Source organism: Ascaphus truei, chromosome 3 (genome assembly GCF_040206685.1).
Source record: "Ascaphus truei isolate aAscTru1 chromosome 3, aAscTru1.hap1, whole genome shotgun sequence".
NCBI lineage: Eukaryota > Metazoa > Chordata > Amphibia > Anura > Ascaphidae > Ascaphus > Ascaphus truei.
Window position 1 is genome coordinate 356,256,694 of NC_134485.1, and position 22,160 is coordinate 356,278,853.

The window sequence follows — 22,160 nt, forward strand, 5'->3', positions numbered from 1 at the left end:
ACTGACATCAAGACGATATTTCAACTCACTGCGAGCTATGGTTTATCTACGATTATCTATTACTAAACTGATGATCGTAGTATAGGGCACTACAGGATACCCAGAGACAGCATCTAGTATTAAGGCAGCATTCACTCTCTTTATTAAACGTTTATTATTTTAATTTGAACGAGACATGTTATGCTTTTGGTTGGCCTCGTTGTTGCTCCCTCTATACCATCTATTATTAGGAGGTAGCTTCCCTTGACATTGGTGGTGATATACGTGTTTTTCCTACTTGATGGGCCGAGTGCAGTTTCTAGGGCTAGTGTGACCCCCTTGTGGTCACTATTTGTGTGTATCTGTATATAATTTCCCTATGCACAGAGCCTTCCCCTATTGTAATATTTGGAGAGCAGTGTTAGAAAATATATTGTAAGATGTTGATATTGCAGGTGACAGCTCAGAATGCAGCACGTATTGAATGTACACTTCCACTCCCCAGATAATACTACGAACTCTAAACTTGGTAGAATACAATAAAAAACAAAATAGGCATTGGTAAAATTATTTAAGTTTGGTGAATGCAAGTAAGGTGAAGAAAAAGTAAATAGAAATCATAGCAGATTAGAGAATGTCTGGAGAATATAAAATAACACAATTCAGTTGTAGTCTTTATTTACATGGCTATAAAAGCTGTAACCACTTATTTTCCTTTAACTTTTAGCATTCCGTTCATAAAAAATAATAATAATACATACAGTATTTTTTTCTTGAAACACTGCACACACAATATGACAACTAAAAATCAATTAAGACCAATTAAAAAAAAAAACAAAAAAAAAAAAACCCCATCGGTTAAAGTTTGGATTTTTGAATCAGAAAAAGCTGAAGAAGTGGAAAGAGTAGTTTTAATCCCATCTGTGTCGGAACTAATTAGATAGAATACAATGCAGGCAAGCCCTTCTGCCTTATTAAAAAAAAATAAAAAATACTAGGACACTACCAACTGTTCACTTTGTATTTAAACATGTGCTCACGTACCAAATCATTAAAACAAAATCTAGTTCTGTGTTCCAGTTAAAAGCAATGGGTTTGTAAACTTGACTAACAGTTCAGGATTCTTTACAAGCTAAAGAGAAAAAAGGACTTCATAAAATAGTGACTCTCAGGAAACTACAACCCAATCATGACAGCTGCTGGCAGAACTAGGATCACACAGTAAAACACATGAAGTCATATTTTGTTAGATTTACAGTGAATACATGAAGCACGCATCGATATAGATCAAGCTTGTTAAAAAGGTGCACTTTGTACAAAGACTCCTTTACTCATAAGTATAGTCATTGCTTGCGTATATTGTTGACAGTAACATCCTGGAGAGCATCATTTTGTCTGTATATGTAGGCATCAGAAGGACTTCCCACCTCCCCCAGCTGAGCAAGAGAAGAAACGCAGGGGTCATGGTCTTTCAGCATGTCCGGTAATTGCTGTGTCTTGAGTTCAATACGCCGGGAGCGCCTCACTGGGGTTAGAAACTTTAAATCCCTGATGGTAGAATCACTGTCTTGAAACTGCATCTTTTTTTTGATGCTATAGAAGGGGGAAAACACGTATTAAACATAATGTATCAATAAGATAAAACCATCTCCTTGTACAGGGAGTGTGAAAGATTGGCTAACAGCAACAGACTCAACTGTAGATAAAATACCTGCTCAACGGAGTTGACCATATCTAAGGAAGGCGGTGTAATGTAAACGAATTTACAAAGAAATGCATTTAGTGTGCGTGACCAACACAAAGAGCCTAGCGGATAGGATGCCCCGAACTTCGTGACGCGTCATGGAGATAAGCAGGAAAAGATACGGAAATCTCAGAAACATACAGGGTAACTTCTTTGAAGAACGTTTGACACCTTTAATAATGTTAAATGTATGGAGAAAGAGGGATAGAAAAAAAAAAAAAAAACCCCACAGGATTTTCTGGAGATTACAACCACCAAGTACTGGGCAAATTCCAATGACCGGGATAACTTGCCGAAACAAGTGAATAGACCCCCTTATAGCACAGCACGCCCCAAATTGTAAATATGAGAAATTTAAAACGTAACCTTTAATGGTTGATTTAGATAAAATTAGGTTGGACAAAACAATAAACAGCACAAACAAATGATCACTAATACTGTGATACGAATAATAATTAAAAAAAAATATATTTGTTCTCGAAGTGGTATATAATAATAAATACATATAGTAGGTTGTAACCAAAAACTTGGGATGATGGGCTGTTAGAGAGGTGATAGAATGCGCATCACCATGACGTTAGACCATAGTGTCTGATGTTACATAAATAGTTACACAGTTCATATGTCCTATTAAAAAGGTAGTCAGCTTGGTGTATTGATGAACAACTTATATTCGTTAGACGCTGACACATTCAAATGACCAAACGCGGCCCAACTCCACTGGTCATTCCTATAAATAGAAACAAAGCGCAAACAGAACCCACTCCCTAAAAATAAATTTAAAAAAAATAAAAAATGGTACATGCTGCTCTCTACCTACAGACTCTCCCCTTCTTAAAGCACCAGTCGAAGGCTTGAGGCACAATCCGTAGTGTGTGGTTAAAAACAAAACAAAAAAACAGAATTGTGCAACACTGTTAAAGCGGCAGTTCAGTCTTTTTTTTTTTTTAATTAATTTTTTTACTTCAATAGTTTTATGTGGGCAATCTCTAACTACTTAAAGAACTGCATAGCTGCCGGTCAATTCGTTCTCCGTCTATTGATCGGCAAAGTTTGGCGACATCTTTAAATATGGGGAATGTAAATCATTGCTATAGGAACAAGCATGCTTATTAAAATAGAATACAAGAAAATTGGTCTTTCAAAGTTGTGTTTTTCAAAACAGAAAATGCTAAAAGTATTTTTTCTTACCACAGAACTGATTTATTAAAAAAAAAAACACACATACAGGATACTGCCTGAACTGCAGCTTTAAGACAGCCTTAAAGTGTAAGGTCATGTGATCTCATGTGGTAATCGGGCTTCAGATATCCAAGGGTTTCTTCCAACGGCAGTTACTCATAGTAGTGAAGACAGAAAACCAGTAACATTTACGCGAATTCTCATACAGAAAAAGAGGGTAAACCGCACTCCAAACATCCAATAACACAAGCTTATAGCAATATCAGGTACACGTGGACTCTGACTTTGTGCAACCTGGAGAACACTGCAGGTCGAGGACACGGTGAACAAGAGTCTGAGGCGTTCCTTCAAACAACCATGGCTGAGTGCAGGTGTATCGTATATCGCTATAAGCTCGTGTTTTGGGATGTTCTATAAAATGCATTTTATCCTTATTACAGTATAATTTGAGTAAACATTACACTATGTTCTGTCTTTTATCTTCGCTCTTCGAGGAACTGAAGTTGGAATAAATCCTTGGGTATCGGAGACGCCAGATTACCATACGACACACGATTTTACCCTTTAAGGCTGTCTAATCAGTGACACACACACGATTGTGCCTCAAAAACCTTAAAGAATGGTCATTTAGAATGGAGGCGCCTGTAAAGAGAGCATCATCTATCATGGGGGTTTTATTAAGCATTGAGCAGAGCACATTTTGAGGGAGTGGGTTCTGTTTGCGCTTTGTTACTATTGATGGGAATGACCAGTGGCGTTGGGCAGTTTTTGGTGTTTGGTCAAAAAGACACATATTAGGCTTTTGGGACTCAAATTTGAAAAGGTGTGTCTTACAAAAATAAATAAATAATATATAGTAGGGAGGTTTCCTTGCTGCTTTAAAAGCAGGCAAAAATACTTTCCTTGGTACCATTTTATTCTGCTATTCTTGAAACACAAACGTGACAAAACATGCATGAAATATATATATATATATATATATATATATAAAAATGAAGCCATTAAGCCGTAACCTGAAACCTATGGATAAACAGAAAACAAAATTTGTCGATAAATAAAGGATAGTTTACCTGGAAATGCATTTTGGATGGGTCTTCCGCTTTAAATCATGCCTAGAAGACCTGTTACAAACCGTTATAAATATAAGAAATATAAACATAGCATGCATGAAGATCTTACCTTTGTAGGTATGGCGTTGTTCGAACATTAAACTTTATTAGTGTTGATGCATCACCCCCATTGTCTGGACTTAGAAGCTCTTTGGGTGGCTCCTCTATAATCTTCCATCTCAGTTTTTTGTCCTTCTCAGTTCCTCCCAACTTCCCTTCCTTCTCTCTCTTGACTTTGACATCTTCCACTTCCGGCATTAAACACTCCGATTTTACCACAGCCTCGATTTTCTCTACTTTTGCACTCTTGCCACCATACAGGATTGCGTGTTCGAGGTTCTTCCCTGAGCACAGAACAAACAATGTATTTAATTGTGGAGAACCTTTAAGAAGAACCAGCTTACACATTAAAGAGGGGATTGAGTGCACCCAATCTAAAACAGTGGAATCAACCAAGATAAGTCTCGCACGCTCCCCGGCATTTAATTTAAATGCTTTGGGGAAGAGCGCAGGGCCTCTGTAGCCACCCCCCCCCCCCCCCCTCCATGTCTTTTGACAATATTAATTACAGTCATTCTTAAAAACTATGGCAAGTTCTGTCAGCTTGGGATTGATCCCTAGTTTGCCTATACTAGACCCCAATTCAGTCCCCATCTCTTTGTCCATTTCCCTATAGGAGAAGGGGGGTAGGGCAAAATAGTACCAAGAGTTCTACAATATTTTTTACTTCTAGAAACAGTGCGTTATTAATCCAGATGCTGTTGCAGAATTTTGAAAATAAAACTATATGGGTGCATTTTGTTTATTACAATATGGAGTAACGGCCAACATATTGAAAATAAAACACACACACACACACACACCACACACCACACACCACACACCACACACCACACACCACACACACACTAAGCCTGCTGCACATATCACCCTACAATTAGGCTAAGGCCCCGCTCCCCCAGTCAGTGCACCCGCACTGCATGCAGGCAGCGCGCTGAGAGGCACAGACCACTATCTGCGGTCTGTAGGGAGCGGGAGGCGTGGTTTGAACAGAGGGTCTGTCCGTTCGTACCCCCCTCCCCTCCTCCGGTGTGCAGGAGCCCGGAGGCCAGACTCCCTCCTGAATGAAACTTGAGCCGGCCAATAAAAAAAAACAGGCCGTCTCCCTACGAGCTCCTTCCCTGCTCCCCTGCTTACCGCCTCATTGGCTCACATGCGCACCACGTGACGCGTCAACGCTCCAGAACACCTTCTTCTGGAAGCGCTGGCCGGCTGATGCGTCACAGCACGTAGTGAGCCACGGAGGGAGGAGGCAGCGGGGACCAACGGATTGCAGGTAATGGGCTGGTGGCGCACGCGCCACCGGACGCAGCGGGACCAAGCCCTTACAGCACTGACTCGGGAGCTGGTTTTATCAGTCGGTCATGCTTCTCCCACATGAACGTAACCAGAAACGGAGACATTGACTATGGTGCACGGGTAACTCACTTCTAACAGGTTAGCGCTGAAGTATAGCAAGGAGACTATGGCTAACAATTTCCCAGTGACTGCCCCGAAGTAAAGTTGGTATTTTCTGTGCTGGCCAGCCATTCCCCCTCTTTTGTTTTGTCCTGTGATTGCACAATCCCATATGAACACATACATTACATACACTGTAGTTTCAAAAACCAAATACACTCCAATTCTACCATTAACATTTGCTTAAAACCACAACTCTAAATAGCACAATACCATGTTGCTACATGGACAGTTCATCTTTGATAAATATGAACATCTCAAATTTGAAACTCCCTTAAAATCTGAGGACTTTCACAAAACTACTTAAATAAAGCAAGTACTGCTCAATCCCCTCTACACCCAAGCCGAGACGAAGCGAAGACAAACAGAACTAGACAAACTGACTCAAATTACTTTTAGTATCAGTAGCCTTCATGTGCAATATTTCAAAGTTAGCCTTCCTGTTGATATTATTCTACTCTTCCTCACCTTCCTTGCCAATTGTCATTGTGTCCACTTCTGTTTGCAGATTTAAATTTCTCTTGCATCCCCTTTTTATCTCTTTATGCAAAGTCTGCTCATCTTTCTGTAAAAGGAAATCTCTGGATTTCTCATCTGCTTCATCACACCACTCAATAGTGTCCATGATCTGCTGTTCTTGCATGGCTCACTTTTGGCAGTTGTCAGTGTTTTAACTTTAAACAGCAGGAAAGGAGACATCAGCTTGTGCATCCCTCTTCAGAAAAGAAAGCTTTATAGGGAGACTAAACTGGTCTGCACCAAGATGATGAAAGTTCTTTATGATGTCATTGAGGCAGCAGCCAAACCAGAAATGTCCTGGTCCAGAAATGTGCTGCAGCTTTTAATACCATAGGCCAGTGGTTTAACTTTATTGGTTAAGGAGTCCTATAATTATACTGTATTGTGAAATTCTGAAATTCTCTAATAGCGTGTCAGAGATCAGATGCATTATAAGGAACCCCAACTCTCACTAATAGCGTGTCTGATATCAGATGCATTGTAAATGCTTTTGTGTTTGGTACAATTTTTTAATGACCGGAAAATTGCAGGGAACCCTTTAAAGAAGCCAGTGAAAACCAAATGGCTCCTAGGAACCCTGGATAAAAATAAATAAATAAACCACTACCCTAAGCTAATGAACAGATGCACTACAAATCCGTTTATAATGGTAACTTATGATCTAGAAACCAAACTGTAGGGCATCCATTGGACAGTAGTTTCTGCTCAGTAAATCTTTATTACAAATCAAAGCTACTTTAGGAGACTCTAAAAATCCATTTGAAACATTACATATTTCCTATTATGGGTGAAACTATTGCCACTTTATAAGCCCATCATAACGCGCAAGAATCCAGGGAGGAGAGAGGAAAAACAAACAAAACACTAGTCCAAACAAATTACATTTTGCACAACTGACTCAAATCAAGAGGGCAAAGCGTATTTTTCCACTTCATTTCTCAGAACTATTTAAATCACAGGTCTCGTTAAACCAAGGCTTTACAAGCAGATACCTCCAGTTAGAACACAAGAAAAATAGGCGCATGGAGCACACATTTTGAACCTATCTGGTAACCTATATTTTAATTAAAAAAAAAAAAACCCACCACAACCCATTACATGCGTCCCAGAAAACAGTACAACTGTACTAGAATATTTTATGTGGTTTTAGATGGTGTTAAACGCACCTGGACACCAATATTGGCTTAATCTCAAATTACACACCTCTCCTTTGCTCTCAAAAAGGACTTGTAACAAATTGTATGACCCTCCCACAACAAAGTGGTTATATTTATTCAATTATACAACCACTTTTCATTTGATATTTAACGGGCACACAATTTAATTATAAATCGGGAGCCACACTGAGACCGCGTTATAAGTGGATCCGCGTTGTAGCAGATCGCGCTATAACAGGATTGAGCTGTATTTAGATATTAGTTAAAGATTTTTGTCCTTAGAACACATGCATAATATATATAGAACAATCCCATATGCCCAGCTATGAAGAGAGCAGACATACCAGAATCAGATGGAGCAGTCTTGAGATTTTCCACAGCATCTGCAAGAATGTTTCTCAGCTCATCTAATGGCTTTAAGACAGGTGGGGGGGAAAAAAACAGGGAAGTTACTATGGCTTTATAGTAGAACCTACTAATTGAGTTCTATCCAATACCAGTGATATATTTACATATTTGCCCATAACAATATTTCCTGAACATATGCTGCCTCGTTGGGCCTGTCTCCAATTTAAAAGTAGCTCTATGACAAAGGACACTTTTCTTGTGATACTTTAATACCTGTGCTCCAGCTGCCACAGCTTCCTCACAAATGGAAATCACTTTATCCAGCCGGCCGTGCCGCTGCTCAAGACGTGCAAGACAAACCCAGTACTTGGATAGCTTTTTTGCTTCTGGGACACTCTGAATCTGTTTCTCCAAAATGTTGAGTACTGCTTCCTTAGGACAAACCTTGCGTATGGCAGATGGGAGAAGAAAATAAAATTCAATGGACCCTTCAGGGTGTGTAATCAGACAGACAGACACAAAGATTGACAAGGGCCAGGAGGCGATCTACAGTGCATTACAAATTCTGCTTTAGAAACCTTAGTGACTTTTTGTAAGTACAGTATCAACTACCCAATAAAAACGATCTGTGTTCTAGTGATCTAAATAAGTATTTTTTTTGTTTCAATTTTTTTTTATTGTATTGGAGAGACAACAAATATTCAAACATTGGTACACATATATTGTTCAAGTATTACCAAAAAAAACCTCTACAATTCGTTATCAGTGCTTAAGTAAAATATTCGTTTTAACATAGTTTTTGTGTTAATATGATCTGTTTCCACATCTTAGGCTGTTCTAGGGAAGCAGCCGCTTTCTTGCGTGACTCTCGTAGAATTTAGAAAAGAATAGAGAAGAACAGAGAAAAGAAGAGAAAGAAGGGGGGGGGTGGGGGGGAGAAGCCCATTTATCTAGTTTCTCTGTAGTTATGTCTGTGTTCCTAATTGCCAGGCCAAATTTCCCAGATTTTGTGAAATTTGTCAAGTTTTTGGCTCAATTGCGCTGAAAGGAGCTCCATCATTTTTATTTCCCTTAGTCTCCGTAACACCGTCTGTCTAGAGGGCGCGTTCACCTTTTTCCAGGCCGCTGCAATAGCACAGCGGGCTGCCGTAAACACGTGAATTGTCATTTTTCTATTTTTTAATGGACACCATATCCTTGACATGTACTGATCATTAAAACAAACCCTGCAAAGTATTTAAAGACATTTTTGGACAATGATAATTGGTTATAAATTATGGTATACTGTAAAATTCCTAGGCATGGTTTTAGAAAAAAACTGGTAACATTTAATAAGCCTGATAAGTTTTATATAGTAAAACAAAGGCCCTGCAAGACAGAATTTGACACAAGAAATAATGCCTCAAATAGTTAATTACAGGTCATTTTGTAGATAATTAATGGGTTGTGATTCTTTTTTATTGGAACAAGAAAATTCTTCCTAAGTAATAATGGGTACAGATTACTAAACCTCACAGGTCTCCTTATCTGAACACAACTAGTATCATAATCTATGCTGAACAGAACAAAAAAAACACAGTATACAATACTGCAGAAACTAGAAGGGGAGAGATGGGACATACCTCAATTAATTTGAGACAGTCTGAAAACATTTTGTTAACTTGTACAGTGAAGATTTCCTGCTCGTCCTCTTCTGCCATGGTAGCCCAGAATAATGGTGGAGTTTGCTCTTCCGGTTCATTCTTAATCTTTGGTTCTTGTTTCAGCCCTTTACATGTAGAAGACACCTGGGCTGAGACTGGGGGCCTCTTCATTACCTTCCCATTTAACGCTTTCCATTCTGCCAGACGAGCCCTGAAGGTTAACAAAACATGAATACACAACTACATAATCCTAGTTAGGCCGCGGCCATAGTTAATCAGACGGCGCGAGCAACAACTGGAGGCCAATGCGCATGTCTATAGTGCACGCGAGAGACGGTGCTTCCCAAACTTTAGACAAAATGTTTGTATTTGCTGCGCGATGGCCGGGTCACGTGCTCAGTTCAGCCAATGAGGGCGAACCACTCACATGACGTCACAGGCCCGCCCCCAGTCACACAACCCTGCAAACCACAGATCACTGCAAGTATAGGAGCGCGTGATGTCACGCGCTCGGTTGCGCCTACTATGGACCTGGTCTTACACTGCAAAGCTACAGGCGTGGGCAAAACTCTGTGGGCTGTGAAATACAGCATCTTACATAGCATTGATATATAACGGCTACATACTTTGAAATAAAAGGAGTGCAGTTTCCCTGACCTTGAATCACCAGTCACATACACTTTCACAGTATGTGCATACACAATTGTATTTTTAGAGCGGGGGTGGGCAACACCAGTCCAAAAAGGGCCACCAACAGGTCAGGTTTTAAGGCTATCCCTGCTTCACCACATGTGGCTCAGTTGAAGACTTAGGCTACGGTCTCAGTCATCACTGTGACACGCGTGCACAGCGCTAACCGCGATCTTCAGGAGAGAGGGAGAAGTTGCGACGGGAGGGGGCGTGGTCGGGGTTTTGAGGGCATGGCCATGACCTCACGCGGCTGGTTCGCCCTCATTGGTTGAACCACCGGTGGGGGCGTGGCCACGGCTCCGTCGCAAGTTCCACACACAATTTTTTTGAGTGTGTGGAATCGTGCAGTACAGCGCGGCTGCTGAATGTGCGCCGACGCATGTACTCGGCCCTGAGTGACTGGGGGCCGGTGCTTGTTCGCACAGTGCATGCCGAGGCGTGTGCTGTGGCAGTCACTGGGACCGCAGCCTAAGGCCCCAGTGCTCACTGCTGCGCGCACAACTGGCTGCGCATGCAGAGATTACAGCTCGCGATCTGCGGTCTGTAGGGGAGTTATGTGATGAACGGGGGGAGTCGCCATGGCGGGCATATCTACCCTTCCATTGGCTGCCAAGCACGTGACTGCGCCATCGAGGTGTCTCTGGTGTGTGGCACGCACCTCGCCGTGGCCACTAGGGACCCATTCAGAGTCACTGATTTGAAGTTGCCCACCCATGCTCTAAGAGGAAGCTTTTATTATTTTAATACAACATGCAATTGCCAGTTTGTCAACTGGAAAGGTTCTCGTTGGGGGAAAAGGTCAATTTAACAAAGGAATACATTCAATTTGCCAGGCAAGGTTATAAAAAAAAAAAAAAAAAAAAACAAATTGGAAAAAGTGAACAAGCATTCAGTCAGCCATCTTTAAACCATGCTGGAATTTAAAACATTTGAAATATTAAAGTAAAGGCAGGTTGCAAATACATCATTTAATTTTCTGGAACAGTATAAAACATATCCTCTGTTCAACCAGCTTACTTCTACAACTGGAATTTTACACAGCAGCACAGAGGGGGAAAAAAAAAAGTGTTTGCAGTGTTATAAAACTTAAATGCATCTCAGCCCGACACGTCCAATATTACAGACTATACGAACAAATCAAAACTAGGTGCCTTACATTGAGTAGAATCACAAATACCTCCGATGCCCAATGTTTTTATTTAGAGAACGCAGCAATCACACCTCCTTTAGTTTTAACAAAATTCAAACCAGTTGAATCACATTTTTAGATCCCCAGATCCCCTGGTTAGAGAGATAGTTCATTACCACTAGTTTATTTCAGTTTAGGTAAATCAAAATGGTCATGAAGCTTCCAGTTTGCAGGTTCGGATTACATGACCGTGGGAGCCATTTTTAAAGGTCCAGGAAAACACCGGCAACTAAATATTTCAGGAACCAGATGGCCTCTGGCTGGAAAGCAGCTTTATACATTTAAATAAATAAATAAATAATAATAAAAAATAAAATAAAAAGTAGCTTCAACCTAAAAACCCAATTAAAATGATTTTTCTTCTTCACGTTTACATGCATTTCTATGTTGCACACATACTTGCGTTCTTCTGCAGACTCTTTTGGCCTTGTGTATTTACTTCCAGCAGCAGGCTGTTGCGCAGTTTTGTTCAGCGTAGTACCTGGCCTTGTGCTTACTGGCCCTGCCAATGTTCTTCTCTTATGTAGCATTTCAGCTTTCTGTCCAACAGATTCAGTTGGCTTTTTATTTTTATCGGGGCCCGGTTTATGCAGCACGTTTTCACCCATGGACTTTATGACAAGCGCATGTGTGTGTCTTCTTGTCGTTGCTGGTTCTTCTCTGTTCTTGATGACAGCACTAGTTGAAGGTCTCGTTCGAGGTCTGGTCTCTGGAACAGGAGGCGCCCTTTGTTTCAGGGCACCGGCAGAGGCAGATTTTGACACTTGTTTACCAGCAGCAACATTTAAGGTTTTTGATTGTGTTGCTGGTTTAGGAGCAGGCACCTGCTGCTTTCTCTTCTTGATGTCATTGCTTTCAGGTGCCTTCCTGAAGGAGTTAATCTTGGATGGAATTACTTTGCCACGATATGCGCCAAGCACAGGCTTATTTACTGGCTTTTTTGGCAAGTCTGTAGCCTTTTGTTTTAGCTCTTCATCCTTCAGCTGTTTCTCTTTCAAGACCTTTGTTTTTAAGAAAGACCGAGTAAATGACATTTGCTGGCTTTCCCTTTGTGTATTTGGTTTTACCAATGCTTTTGAGTTATCTGGATTTCTTTTCACTACAATGTTCGTTATTGGATTCGCCATATCAGAGGGCTTTTGTAGACACACGCTGCCACCTTTGCTTGTAACAGACTGCGGTGCTATATTTTCTTTAGTAACCTGTTATGAAATTAAGCAATCAGAAAAATTAGTTTAAGAAAAGTACAGAGATTTATTTTCTTGTAAACTAATGGCTATAAATGTAACATCCCATGCCTATTCATGTTGGGTGCAGGCTGTATACCAGATAGTCGGATAAATAAGACTAGTTCAGCCTCATAAAAAAATTTTTTAACACACATTCCCAGTTAGCTCAAACGCCCACACCCACCACATCATGAATATATATTTATGTCAACAAGAGAGCTACTGAGTGTGGCAATTGTATATAACAAGAGACAGGGGTGCCCAAAGCTACATCCCATTGACAAAACATATATGGTAAAAAAGTATAAAGTTAAATACTTCAATAATAATAATAAATACTTGGTTATTTAGTTAACCCTTTGGCCAAAGCGTCATAAGCCTGCATACCAACTCCAAGGTATAACCAAATTAATGCAGGTCCTACAAACACTGTGAACCCTTCCTTTACCTCTGTTACAGAACAGGTAACAGAACTCTGTAACAGAGGTAAAGGAAGGGTTCACAGTGTAGTGTAGGACCTGCATAAATTTGGTTATACCTTGGCATTGGTATGCAGGCTTATGACGCTTTGGCCAAAGGGTTAATTAAGTAAGCAAGTATTTAATATTATTAGTGAAGTATTTAACTTTATACATTTTACCATATATGTTTTGTCTATGGGATGTAGCATTGGGCACCCCTGCCTCTTGTTATATTCATAAAAAAATAAATAAGCAGCAGAATAAATAAATGCCATGTTCAGCCTAACCTTCACCAGCACTCGGAGGAGAAAGTCATTGTCGGATAAATTAGGGAGGAGGTTATAGAGCCAGTTTACCTAGATCCGAGGTGGGCAACCCTGTCGCCATTCGCCACAAATGGCAAATTGGCCATGAACATGTGGCGAATGAGTTTGCCAGCTCCCACAGTAAATAAACTTTTTCCCGACGGCGTGTGCTGGTTTCCGCTTTCTGAATGAGTCAACGAAGTGAACCAGCAGCATGTGATAGTGCCGAGGTGAGTGAAGCAGACGAACAGTGTGTGTTTTACATGTTCGATTGAGCAACCTCATTTCTCAATTTTTACATGGTGTGGAGTTTTCACTTCTCATTCACCACACCTGTGGCTACATTGAAAAATAGGTTGCCCACCTCTGACCTAGATGCTTCCTTCATGTTCAAGCATGTATGATAACACAGGAAGCCAAACTAACCTTTTAAGCCATAAAATAATCACGCAATTACCAAGAATTTACAGAAATCTACTAACCACCACCACCACTTAACAAATGGAAAGTATATTTCAGAACTGAAACGGTTATTTTGAAGTGGTACTTTTGACAACTTCATTAGAGTAGTCCTGAACCTTTGGATATAAAAAATATAAAATGTAAGATATTGATATGGTTTTACCATATTCTTCATTGATGTTATTTGCCGGAAAAATCACATGCCATTTTTGCTGACAAATGTAACGAGATATAATGGCTTACCATTTTTTGCTTTACAGGTTTAAGAATTTCCACTTTATCTTGAGGTTCAGCCTGATTAACTGTCTCTGTTAAAGGTGACCTTCAGAATAGAAAATGCACAGTATTGCGTCAAGTACGTGATACACTAACAGTTTGCATCTGTTAAATAGTTCTCATAACTTTGGCATGACACTCATTTGTAGAGTAGAAAAACAAACACTGTTTTCAGAAGGAAAACACTCCCTAAGTCAAGTGGACCTGAAACATATAGCGAGTGTGTTTCTATTCTGCATATGATCTATTAAGGAAGTGGAATCCCATGGGGAAAAGATAAAACGGTCCACTGCTGAAAAAGACGATGGTGGCTGAATCACTCAAACGTTGTTAAAAATATTTATTGGGCCAACAGCAGCATGTTAAAAAATGAAAGGGAAAACAAGCAGAGATAACCTCCGACACGTTTTGTGCAGGTGTGCGCTGTCAAAGATCTATTAAGCCATATTTGGACACCACTCCTGTCGTGGTTCTACTTTGAATGTCCACGACCAAATCCTTTCAAAATTGTTGCTCGAGTATCTGAAAGCAGCGGATTGCAGGATGCTGCTTTAAGTTGAGACTGCACGGGAGAGAAAATGGAGTGTCTAACATACCACTTTCAACAAGTAAAAGGAGAGTGTTGGTTTATATGAATTACAATGACAATCATTTGAGCAATGCAATCCTTTTTTTGTGGTGAGAGGCATGCAACACAAAGTATTAGTGAAAAATTAAATGGTGAAGTGCGCTACTAATATAAATTTGTGGACTATATGGGTAAACTGTGTACCGTGCTAAAACTAATAACCAAGTCCCAAAAACCCAGCACTATAATAAAAAAGTGGTTATAGTGCATCAAGTGAATACATAACCTCAAATACCGGTACATAGGAGAGCGTCTGCAGCAGTAAACAAAGGGGGTGGCTCAGCACCCCCTGGAAATAAGAGAATCACAAAAAGAGACACAGCGCAAACTGCTCATAGTGACGTAAAAATGTTATAGCTGGGTAAGTAATCTGCGTACATCAGATAAGATGGTTAAAAGCACATCATGTAGCAAGACGGGTTACTGAACACCGAATGTGGAGCTGGTTAGAAACAGAGTCGCCGCCTGGATATCTTCCCATGGTCTTCAAAGGCGTTGATCTCCTAAAGGTAGGTGGCCCCTCACATGATGGCACCATCAGTCCTCCTTGGAATAGGCGTCTCGTCAACTGGACTCTCTGAGTAGATATCCGGTGCAGAGTACGGTAACACCGAAATTAAATGTCTCAAATGGATATACCAACACAAGTCTCTAGAATCTGTAATGTCGGAGCAAAATTTGCTCCGACATTACAGATTCTAGAGACTTGTGTTGGTATATCCATCTTTGTCCCCCTAAATGCTGTAAATCCACCACTTCTTGGACTACCACATACAAACTTTGATTGAGTGCGGCGCCGAGTGGTGAAGTGAGATTTCTTCACACTATATGTTTGAGACATTTACTTTTGGTGTTACCGTACGCTGCACCGGATATCTACCCTAAGGCTGCACTAAGTGCTGGCAACGGCGATGCGACCGATGACGTCACCCGTCACCACCAGCGAAAGTTATCATTTGTTTTTTTAACGACTGTTGCCAGTGACGTCACTAAAGGGGGCAGGCCGCGAAATTTGATTGGATTAGAGACAGTCACATGTGGCGACTGTCTCTAAAAAAAATAAAAAATCAAATTTACACGGCTTCCAAATTCTTAGAAGCGACGTCGCTCTTACTATAAGCGCTTGCGACGGAGTCAATTTGTTTTGAGACGACGTCGCGTTGCAAGGCACTATAAGCGCAGCCTAAGAGAGTGCAGTTGACAGACGCCTATTAATAGTGCCATCATGTGAGGGGCCACCTACCTTTAGGAGATCAACGCCTTTGAAGACCATGGGAAGATATCCAGACGGCGACTCTGTTCCTGACCAGCTCCACATTCGATGTTCAGTAACCCGTCTTGCTACATGATGTGCTTTTAACCATCTTATCTGATGTACGCAGATTACTTACCCAGCTATAACATTCTTACTTACTAAAACTTACTTCACTATGAGAGGTTTGTGCTGTGTCTTTTTTGTCATTACAAAGTATTGGTAGCTGGTAGGAAACTGCAACGTGTACAATAAATATGAACTTAACTGAAACGTGATGGAGAATATGGATTAGAGATAATAATAAAGCCAGATAAGTAATAAAAAGTTAATCCATGGTAAATGAGAAACAAACAATTAAAAAGGAGATGGAGGGAGTACATGGTATGCCTTTTATTGGCTCAGTGAGTAAAGACACTGACTGGCACTGAGAGTTTGAAGCAGGGGTGCCTGGTTCAATTCCCGGTGTCAGCTCCTTGTGACCTTGGGCAAGTTACTTTATCTCCCTGTGCTTCAGGCACCAAAAACATCGATTGTAAGCTCCACGGGGCAGGGACCTGTGCCTGCAAAATGTCTCTGTAAAGCACTACACAAAAACATATTATTATTATAATAGAGAAGCTTTTTGTGTCTCTACTGTTCATTGTCACACTAGGCCACCCGTTTCTAACTTATTTCCCACTCCCTCAACATCCATTGGAACCAGATATCCCTCGTATAAACACTGTATATTATATTTTGTTTCTGTAATTCTGTCATACCCGATGAAGGACCCTGAGAGGTTTGAAAAGCTTTTAACATAACTACTTGTTGGTTTAATAATAATAATTAAATATATATAAAATAAAAAATGAGTGTCATACCACCTACTTTGCTACTACATGGAAGAAAGTAAGTACTGTACCAACATGGCTACCCACCCTTCTTTATTTACTATAAAACACATTTTTTTTAAATTCCCAAAGGCGATCCATGATAACTTTATTTAGGTAAGTAATTCAAATTACGTCAAATTGAAACAATCTTGCATGCATTTACTAAGGAACATGTGTAGCAACGCAAATTGGCACCCAAAGTTAAAATGACTATTACTAACCTCTTCTCTAGCTTCTTATCCTGCAGATGGGGTCCTGTAAATGACATTTTTCGGGACAAATGTGCTTCTATGTTCTTACGTCTTTGCTCTAGTGTGAAAGTTGAAATATTAATCATGGATTCTAATAACTGCATCAATGAGCTAGTCTACAAACCATCAAGGAACATGTAATAAATAATGCATTGAAAAAGGTCCTTCTACATGGAAAGAGTTAAATTGTAAATAAAAAAAAACACCGCAGCAGCAACATTCAAATAACCAGGTCATTTATGTGCTGTGTCACTACACATCCACATCTCATTTTCCCTGGGGAGAAGGGTTGCTATATCCCAGAAAATATCCCAAACCGATCCAGACACTCCCAGTTTTCAAATCAGGGTGTGAGGTGGGGTGGGAGAAAAACCTTTTCCATTCGACACCCACATAAATGGGACAATTTTACCCAAAGATCTCAAAACCAAAATGTAGATATATATGGCCTGGGAAGGTGAAACCATGAGGAAAGCCCAGACACAAAGGGAGTCAAGGAGCATTTGCAACTATAGCTTATGTTGTGCAGTATACAGTGGTGCAAGACCTGTACGTGCCACACATTACATCCGAGCACCTCAGAAACAAATACAATATGTATTAAGGAAAATATTTTACACACATCTGACGCAGTTTTGTTGCCCCAAATTTGCACCACTTCTGCCTTTAATACAATATAACTGTGTCAGCGGCGTCATCCTTACAGACTGACTATTATAGCGACCATCAAAGCACACGGATTTATAAACTCTTATGCGCCTCTATCTATAACAATGGCATTTAGTCAGAGGGACGTGATGCAGGGCATGCCACCCGGGTACAACATGGGCACCGCAGCCCTACACAGGGGGGCTGGTCCGGGCATGCCACCCGGGTACAATATGGGCACCGCAGCCCTACATATGGGGGCTGGTCCGGGCATGCCACCAGGGTACAATATGGGCACCGCCGCCCTACACAGGGGTGCGGGGGGCTGGTCCAGGCATGCCACCCGGGTACAATATGGGCACCGCCGCCCTACACAGGTGGGCGGGGGGCTGGTCCAGGCATGCCACCCGGGTACAATATGGGCACCGCCGCCCTACACAGGGGGGCGGGGGGCTGGTCCGGCCCCCCCCGCCGCTGCTACCCACCAGATCCCACTAATTACCGAGGGAAAACCAGAAATCTGCCAAATGGGACAAAGTGCAATAAAATAATAATAATATCAATCATGCTGCTGAGTATATCCAATTACAGACGCGTTAGGGATGGTATCATTGGGCTATTATAAAGCATATTTACGCGCATAGTGATATTTAGGGCTATCAGCTGTATATAAACGATGCAAGTCACCAAACCCTAATGAAACCAGGAGCCTGAAGAGAATGAAGAAACGGGAAGGACACACGTCTCACCTCTATAACTAGGCAGCAGTCTCCGGCTGGGGGGAAGCGGCTGCACCAGATTCATCCTGTCTCGTCTACACGGAGCGAAGCCTTTTGATAATCTCCCTAATCTCGTGTTTGAATAACGCTCCGCCATTGAACCGCCTCCTACACCCAGTCCACTCACATGATTGGTGAATTTGCAAACCGTTGGCCAATCACGTCGTCCCCCCGCGCTAAACGCCGCAGCGATTGGCTGGGGAGAGGAGGGAGGCAGGGCCTGGCTGGGGCCGATGCATGTTTACTGTCCGTGAGCGAATCATTTCAAATTGTTGATCACGTGAGGTATAGTTAGTGCCTAACGTCTGGGAGTGCTTGATGCTTCCAGATGGGAGACGAGAGAGTTGACATTGAGCTGAAACACAGCTTCATTGATAGTGGTAACTATCAGACCATATGGTCATATATGCATTATTTAACAGGGCACAATTAAAGGCTGTTGCAATATCATAACCAAAAACAGTGTTTCAGAAGTTTTTTGTAGAGAACAGTATAGCTCTTGTGAGGTGCATGGAGCATATTATATGTTGCTGTTGTGCTGTCCCGCAGTGGTGCTCAGATTTAGGCTGTGCTTATAGTCCCTGCGACGGCGTGCAGCCGCAAAGCAACTCAATGTCGTACATAGCGACCGCACATAGTACTCTTGGTATTCGTATAAAGCTCTATCCTGGATCTCCTCTTAGGGCTGGGACCCGCTGCGCCCGACGGCGCAGGTGGCCGCACGAGCGTTCCCCACCAGCAGGGGAATCCTCCCGAGCCGGTCCCAGTCCCCCCTCACGGCACAGCTCACTACACGCTGTGACGCGTCAGCCGCCAGGGGATTCAAGAGAATTGTAATCCCAAGCGGCAACGCGTCACGTGGTGTGGCTGTGAGCCAATGAGGAGGGGAGGCTTCGGGGAGCGGGGAGGAGAGTGTGGGGGGAAAGCAGCGTGAGTGCCTGTCTGTGTGTGTGCCTGTGTGCGAGTGCCTGTCTGTGTGTATGTGTGTGCCCGAGTGCGTGTGTGTGTGCCTGCCTGAGTGCGTGAGTGTCTGTATGTGTGTGCCTGAGTGCCTGTCTGTGTGTGTGCCTGAGTGCGTCTGTGTGTGAGGGGCTGAGGATTTGAGGGGCTCAGCGGTTGAGGGGCTGAAAGGCTGACGGGCGGCCCCGCCCCCTCACATCATGGCCACGCCCCCATGTCATGGCCACGCCCCCCACCTGTTTTGGCCACGCCCCCCACCCCCCGTTCGCAAAAATGGTCTGAGGCAGCGGGGCCTTAGCCTTAGGCCTCGGCCAGGCTTCCCTGGAAGCGTAGGAGAGCCCCTACTAAAGCCGCTCTAATTGCACCTGTAGGGACTCAGTGCTGAGCGAGAGCGTGCCTCAGCGCGCCTCCGCCAGCAAGCAGGCAACATGGCCGAGGCCTTACCTCTCCCATCGTACTTTCAGTGTCTTCTGCTAACACTGCCTCCTCCTCTATTGATCTCTCTGTGGGGTACCCCAGGCCTCTGCCCTGGGACCTCTTCTCCTTTCTCTGTACACACTTTCTCTAGGTGACTTAATCACTTCTCTTGGGTTTAAATATCACCTCTATGCTGACGACACACAAATTTACCTTTTAACCCCTGACCTTACACCTGCTGTACAGACCAAAGTTTCTGAATATCTCTTTGCGATATCATCCTGGTTGGCCCTTGCCGACTTAAACTTAACATGGCAATAACAGAGTGCCTCATACTTCCTGCTGTTGGAAGTACTATCATTCACCCAGTAGCCCATGCACGCTGCCTAGGGGTCACACCCGACTCCTCTCACATTCAAAACATATCTAAAACCTGTCGCTTTTTCCTCCGCAATATTACAAAGATACACCCTTTTCTCTGTTGCTCGACTGCTAAAACTCTGCCTCAGGCCCTCATTCTCTCCCGTCTCAATTACTGTACTCTCATGCTGTCCGGCCTTCCTGCCTATCACCTGTCTCCCATACAATCTATCCTAAACGCTGCTGCCAGAATCACTCTACTCTTTCCTAAATCTGTCTCAGCGTCTCCCCTGCTGAAATCCCTCTCCTGGTTTCCTATCAAATCCCGCATCTCGCACTCAATTCTCCTCACTTTTAAAGCTTTACACTCTTCTGTCCCTTCTTACATCTCAGCCCTAATTTCTCACGATGCACCATCCCGACTCTTGCGTTCTGCTCAAGGATGCCTTCTCTCTACCCCCTTTGTATCTAAAGCCCTCTTCCGCCTTAAAGCTTTTTCACTGACTGCCCCACACTTCTGGAATGCCCTTCCCCTCAATACATGACTAGCACCCTCTCTATCCACCTGTAAGACCCACTTGCTTAAAGAAGCATATGAGTAGCACCGTGGCTAATACTATACGCAAGATACATAAAGCTTGGCCCCCTGAAAGACGCACTTACCTGAATGCCTGAATACCCTCCGACTGTCTCTGTACATTCTTCCTACCTACCAATTAGATTGTAAGCTCTTCGGAGCAGGGACTCTTCTGAAATGTTACTTTTATGTCTGAAGCACTTATTCCCATGATCTGTTATTTGTATTATTTGTTATTTATATGATTGTCACGTTTATTACTACTGTGAAGCACTATGTATATTAATGGCGCTATATAAATAAAGACATACATACATGCATACATAGTACTTCCACTGCAGCCAGGGATTCTGGGAAATGGCATGCAAATGAGCACAGTCACCTTTTACTTATAGTGTATTTGTCCTTAGTTTAGATTTTTTTGTGACACGTCTGACAGACGGTCACGAGACAATATTGCTGGGATTCACTAACCTCTGTTAAAACTGGGCCTCGCACCGCAATACCACATTAACGGACATTTGAATTCTACAACATTGAATGTACTACTCATAAATCAGAGCCGGGCTGTCGACAGGGTGGTGGTGGGGGGGGGGGGAGGGGGGGGAACGACAGCCGGTATTGCTGTCCCGGGCCCGCCCAGTCAGGGGGCCTGGCGTCAGCAACACTGTTTCCATTCTGTGCAGGGAAGCCGGGCCCTCCCCTTTCCTGGCTGCCACCCTCCCTTCTCTCCTGCAGTACTGCAGGGCCCTCACCTTCCATCAGCACCGCCCGCATCTTCCCTCAGCACCGCCCGCATCTTCCCTCAGCACCACCCTCCCCTTCCCTCAGCACCACCCCCTCTCTTCTCTCCTACAGGACTGCACCGCCCTCCGCTTTCCTCAGCACCGCCCCCCTCCCTTCTCTCCTGCAGTACTGCAGGGCCCTCACCTTCCCTCAGCACCGCCCGCATCTTCCCTCAGCACCGCCCGCATCTTCCCTCAGCACCACCCTCCCCTTCCCTCAGCACCACCCCCTCCCTTCTCTCCTACAGGACTGCACCGCCCTCCGCTTTCCTCAGCACCGCCCCCCTCCCTTCTCTCCTGCAGTTCTGCAGGGCCCTCACCTTCCCTCAGCACCACCCCCCTCCCTTCTCTCCTGCAGGACTGCAGGGCTCTCACCTTCCCTCAGCACCGCCCGCATCTTCCCTCAGCACCGCCCCCCTCCCTTCTCTCCTGCAGGACTCCCTTCTCTCCTGCAGGACTGCAGGGCCCTCACCTTCCCTCAGCACCGCCTGCATCTTCCCTCAGCACCACCCCCCTCCCTTCTCTCCTGCAGGACTGCAGGGCCCTCACCTTCCCTCAGCACCGCCTGCATCTTCCCTCAGCACCACCCCCCTCCCTTCTCTCCTGCAGGACTGCAGGGCCCTCACCTTCCCTCAGCACCACCCTCCCCTTCCCTCAGCCCCGCCACCTCCCTTCTCTCCTGCAGGACTGCACCGCCCCCCTCCCTTCTCTCCTGCAGGGCCCTCCCCTTAATTCAGCACCACCCATCTGTCCCTCCCTCCCCAGGCCTGCTGGTCTCTACCTTGTGCTGGCCATGGTGCTCCAGCAGGCCCATCCA

General features: G+C 43.4%; 1 protein-coding gene across 1 annotated transcript; it reads right to left on the bottom strand.

The window, feature by feature from the left end:
* Positions 1 to 640: 640 nt before the first annotated feature.
* CKAP2 (cytoskeleton associated protein 2) lies at positions 641 to 19,343 on the bottom strand. The gene is made up of 9 exons (XM_075592014.1): positions 18,215 to 19,343; positions 16,788 to 16,875; positions 13,779 to 13,857; positions 11,478 to 12,280; positions 9,179 to 9,410; positions 7,830 to 8,000; positions 7,553 to 7,622; positions 4,085 to 4,358; positions 641 to 1,572 (listed from the first exon to the last, which is right to left on the bottom strand). The coding sequence occupies exons 1-9, from the start codon at positions 18,339 to 18,341 to the stop codon at positions 1,323 to 1,325; spliced, it is 2,094 nt and encodes a 697-aa protein (XP_075448129.1). The 5' UTR covers positions 18,342 to 19,343; the 3' UTR covers positions 641 to 1,322.
* Positions 19,344 to 22,160: the final 2,817 nt, after the last annotated feature.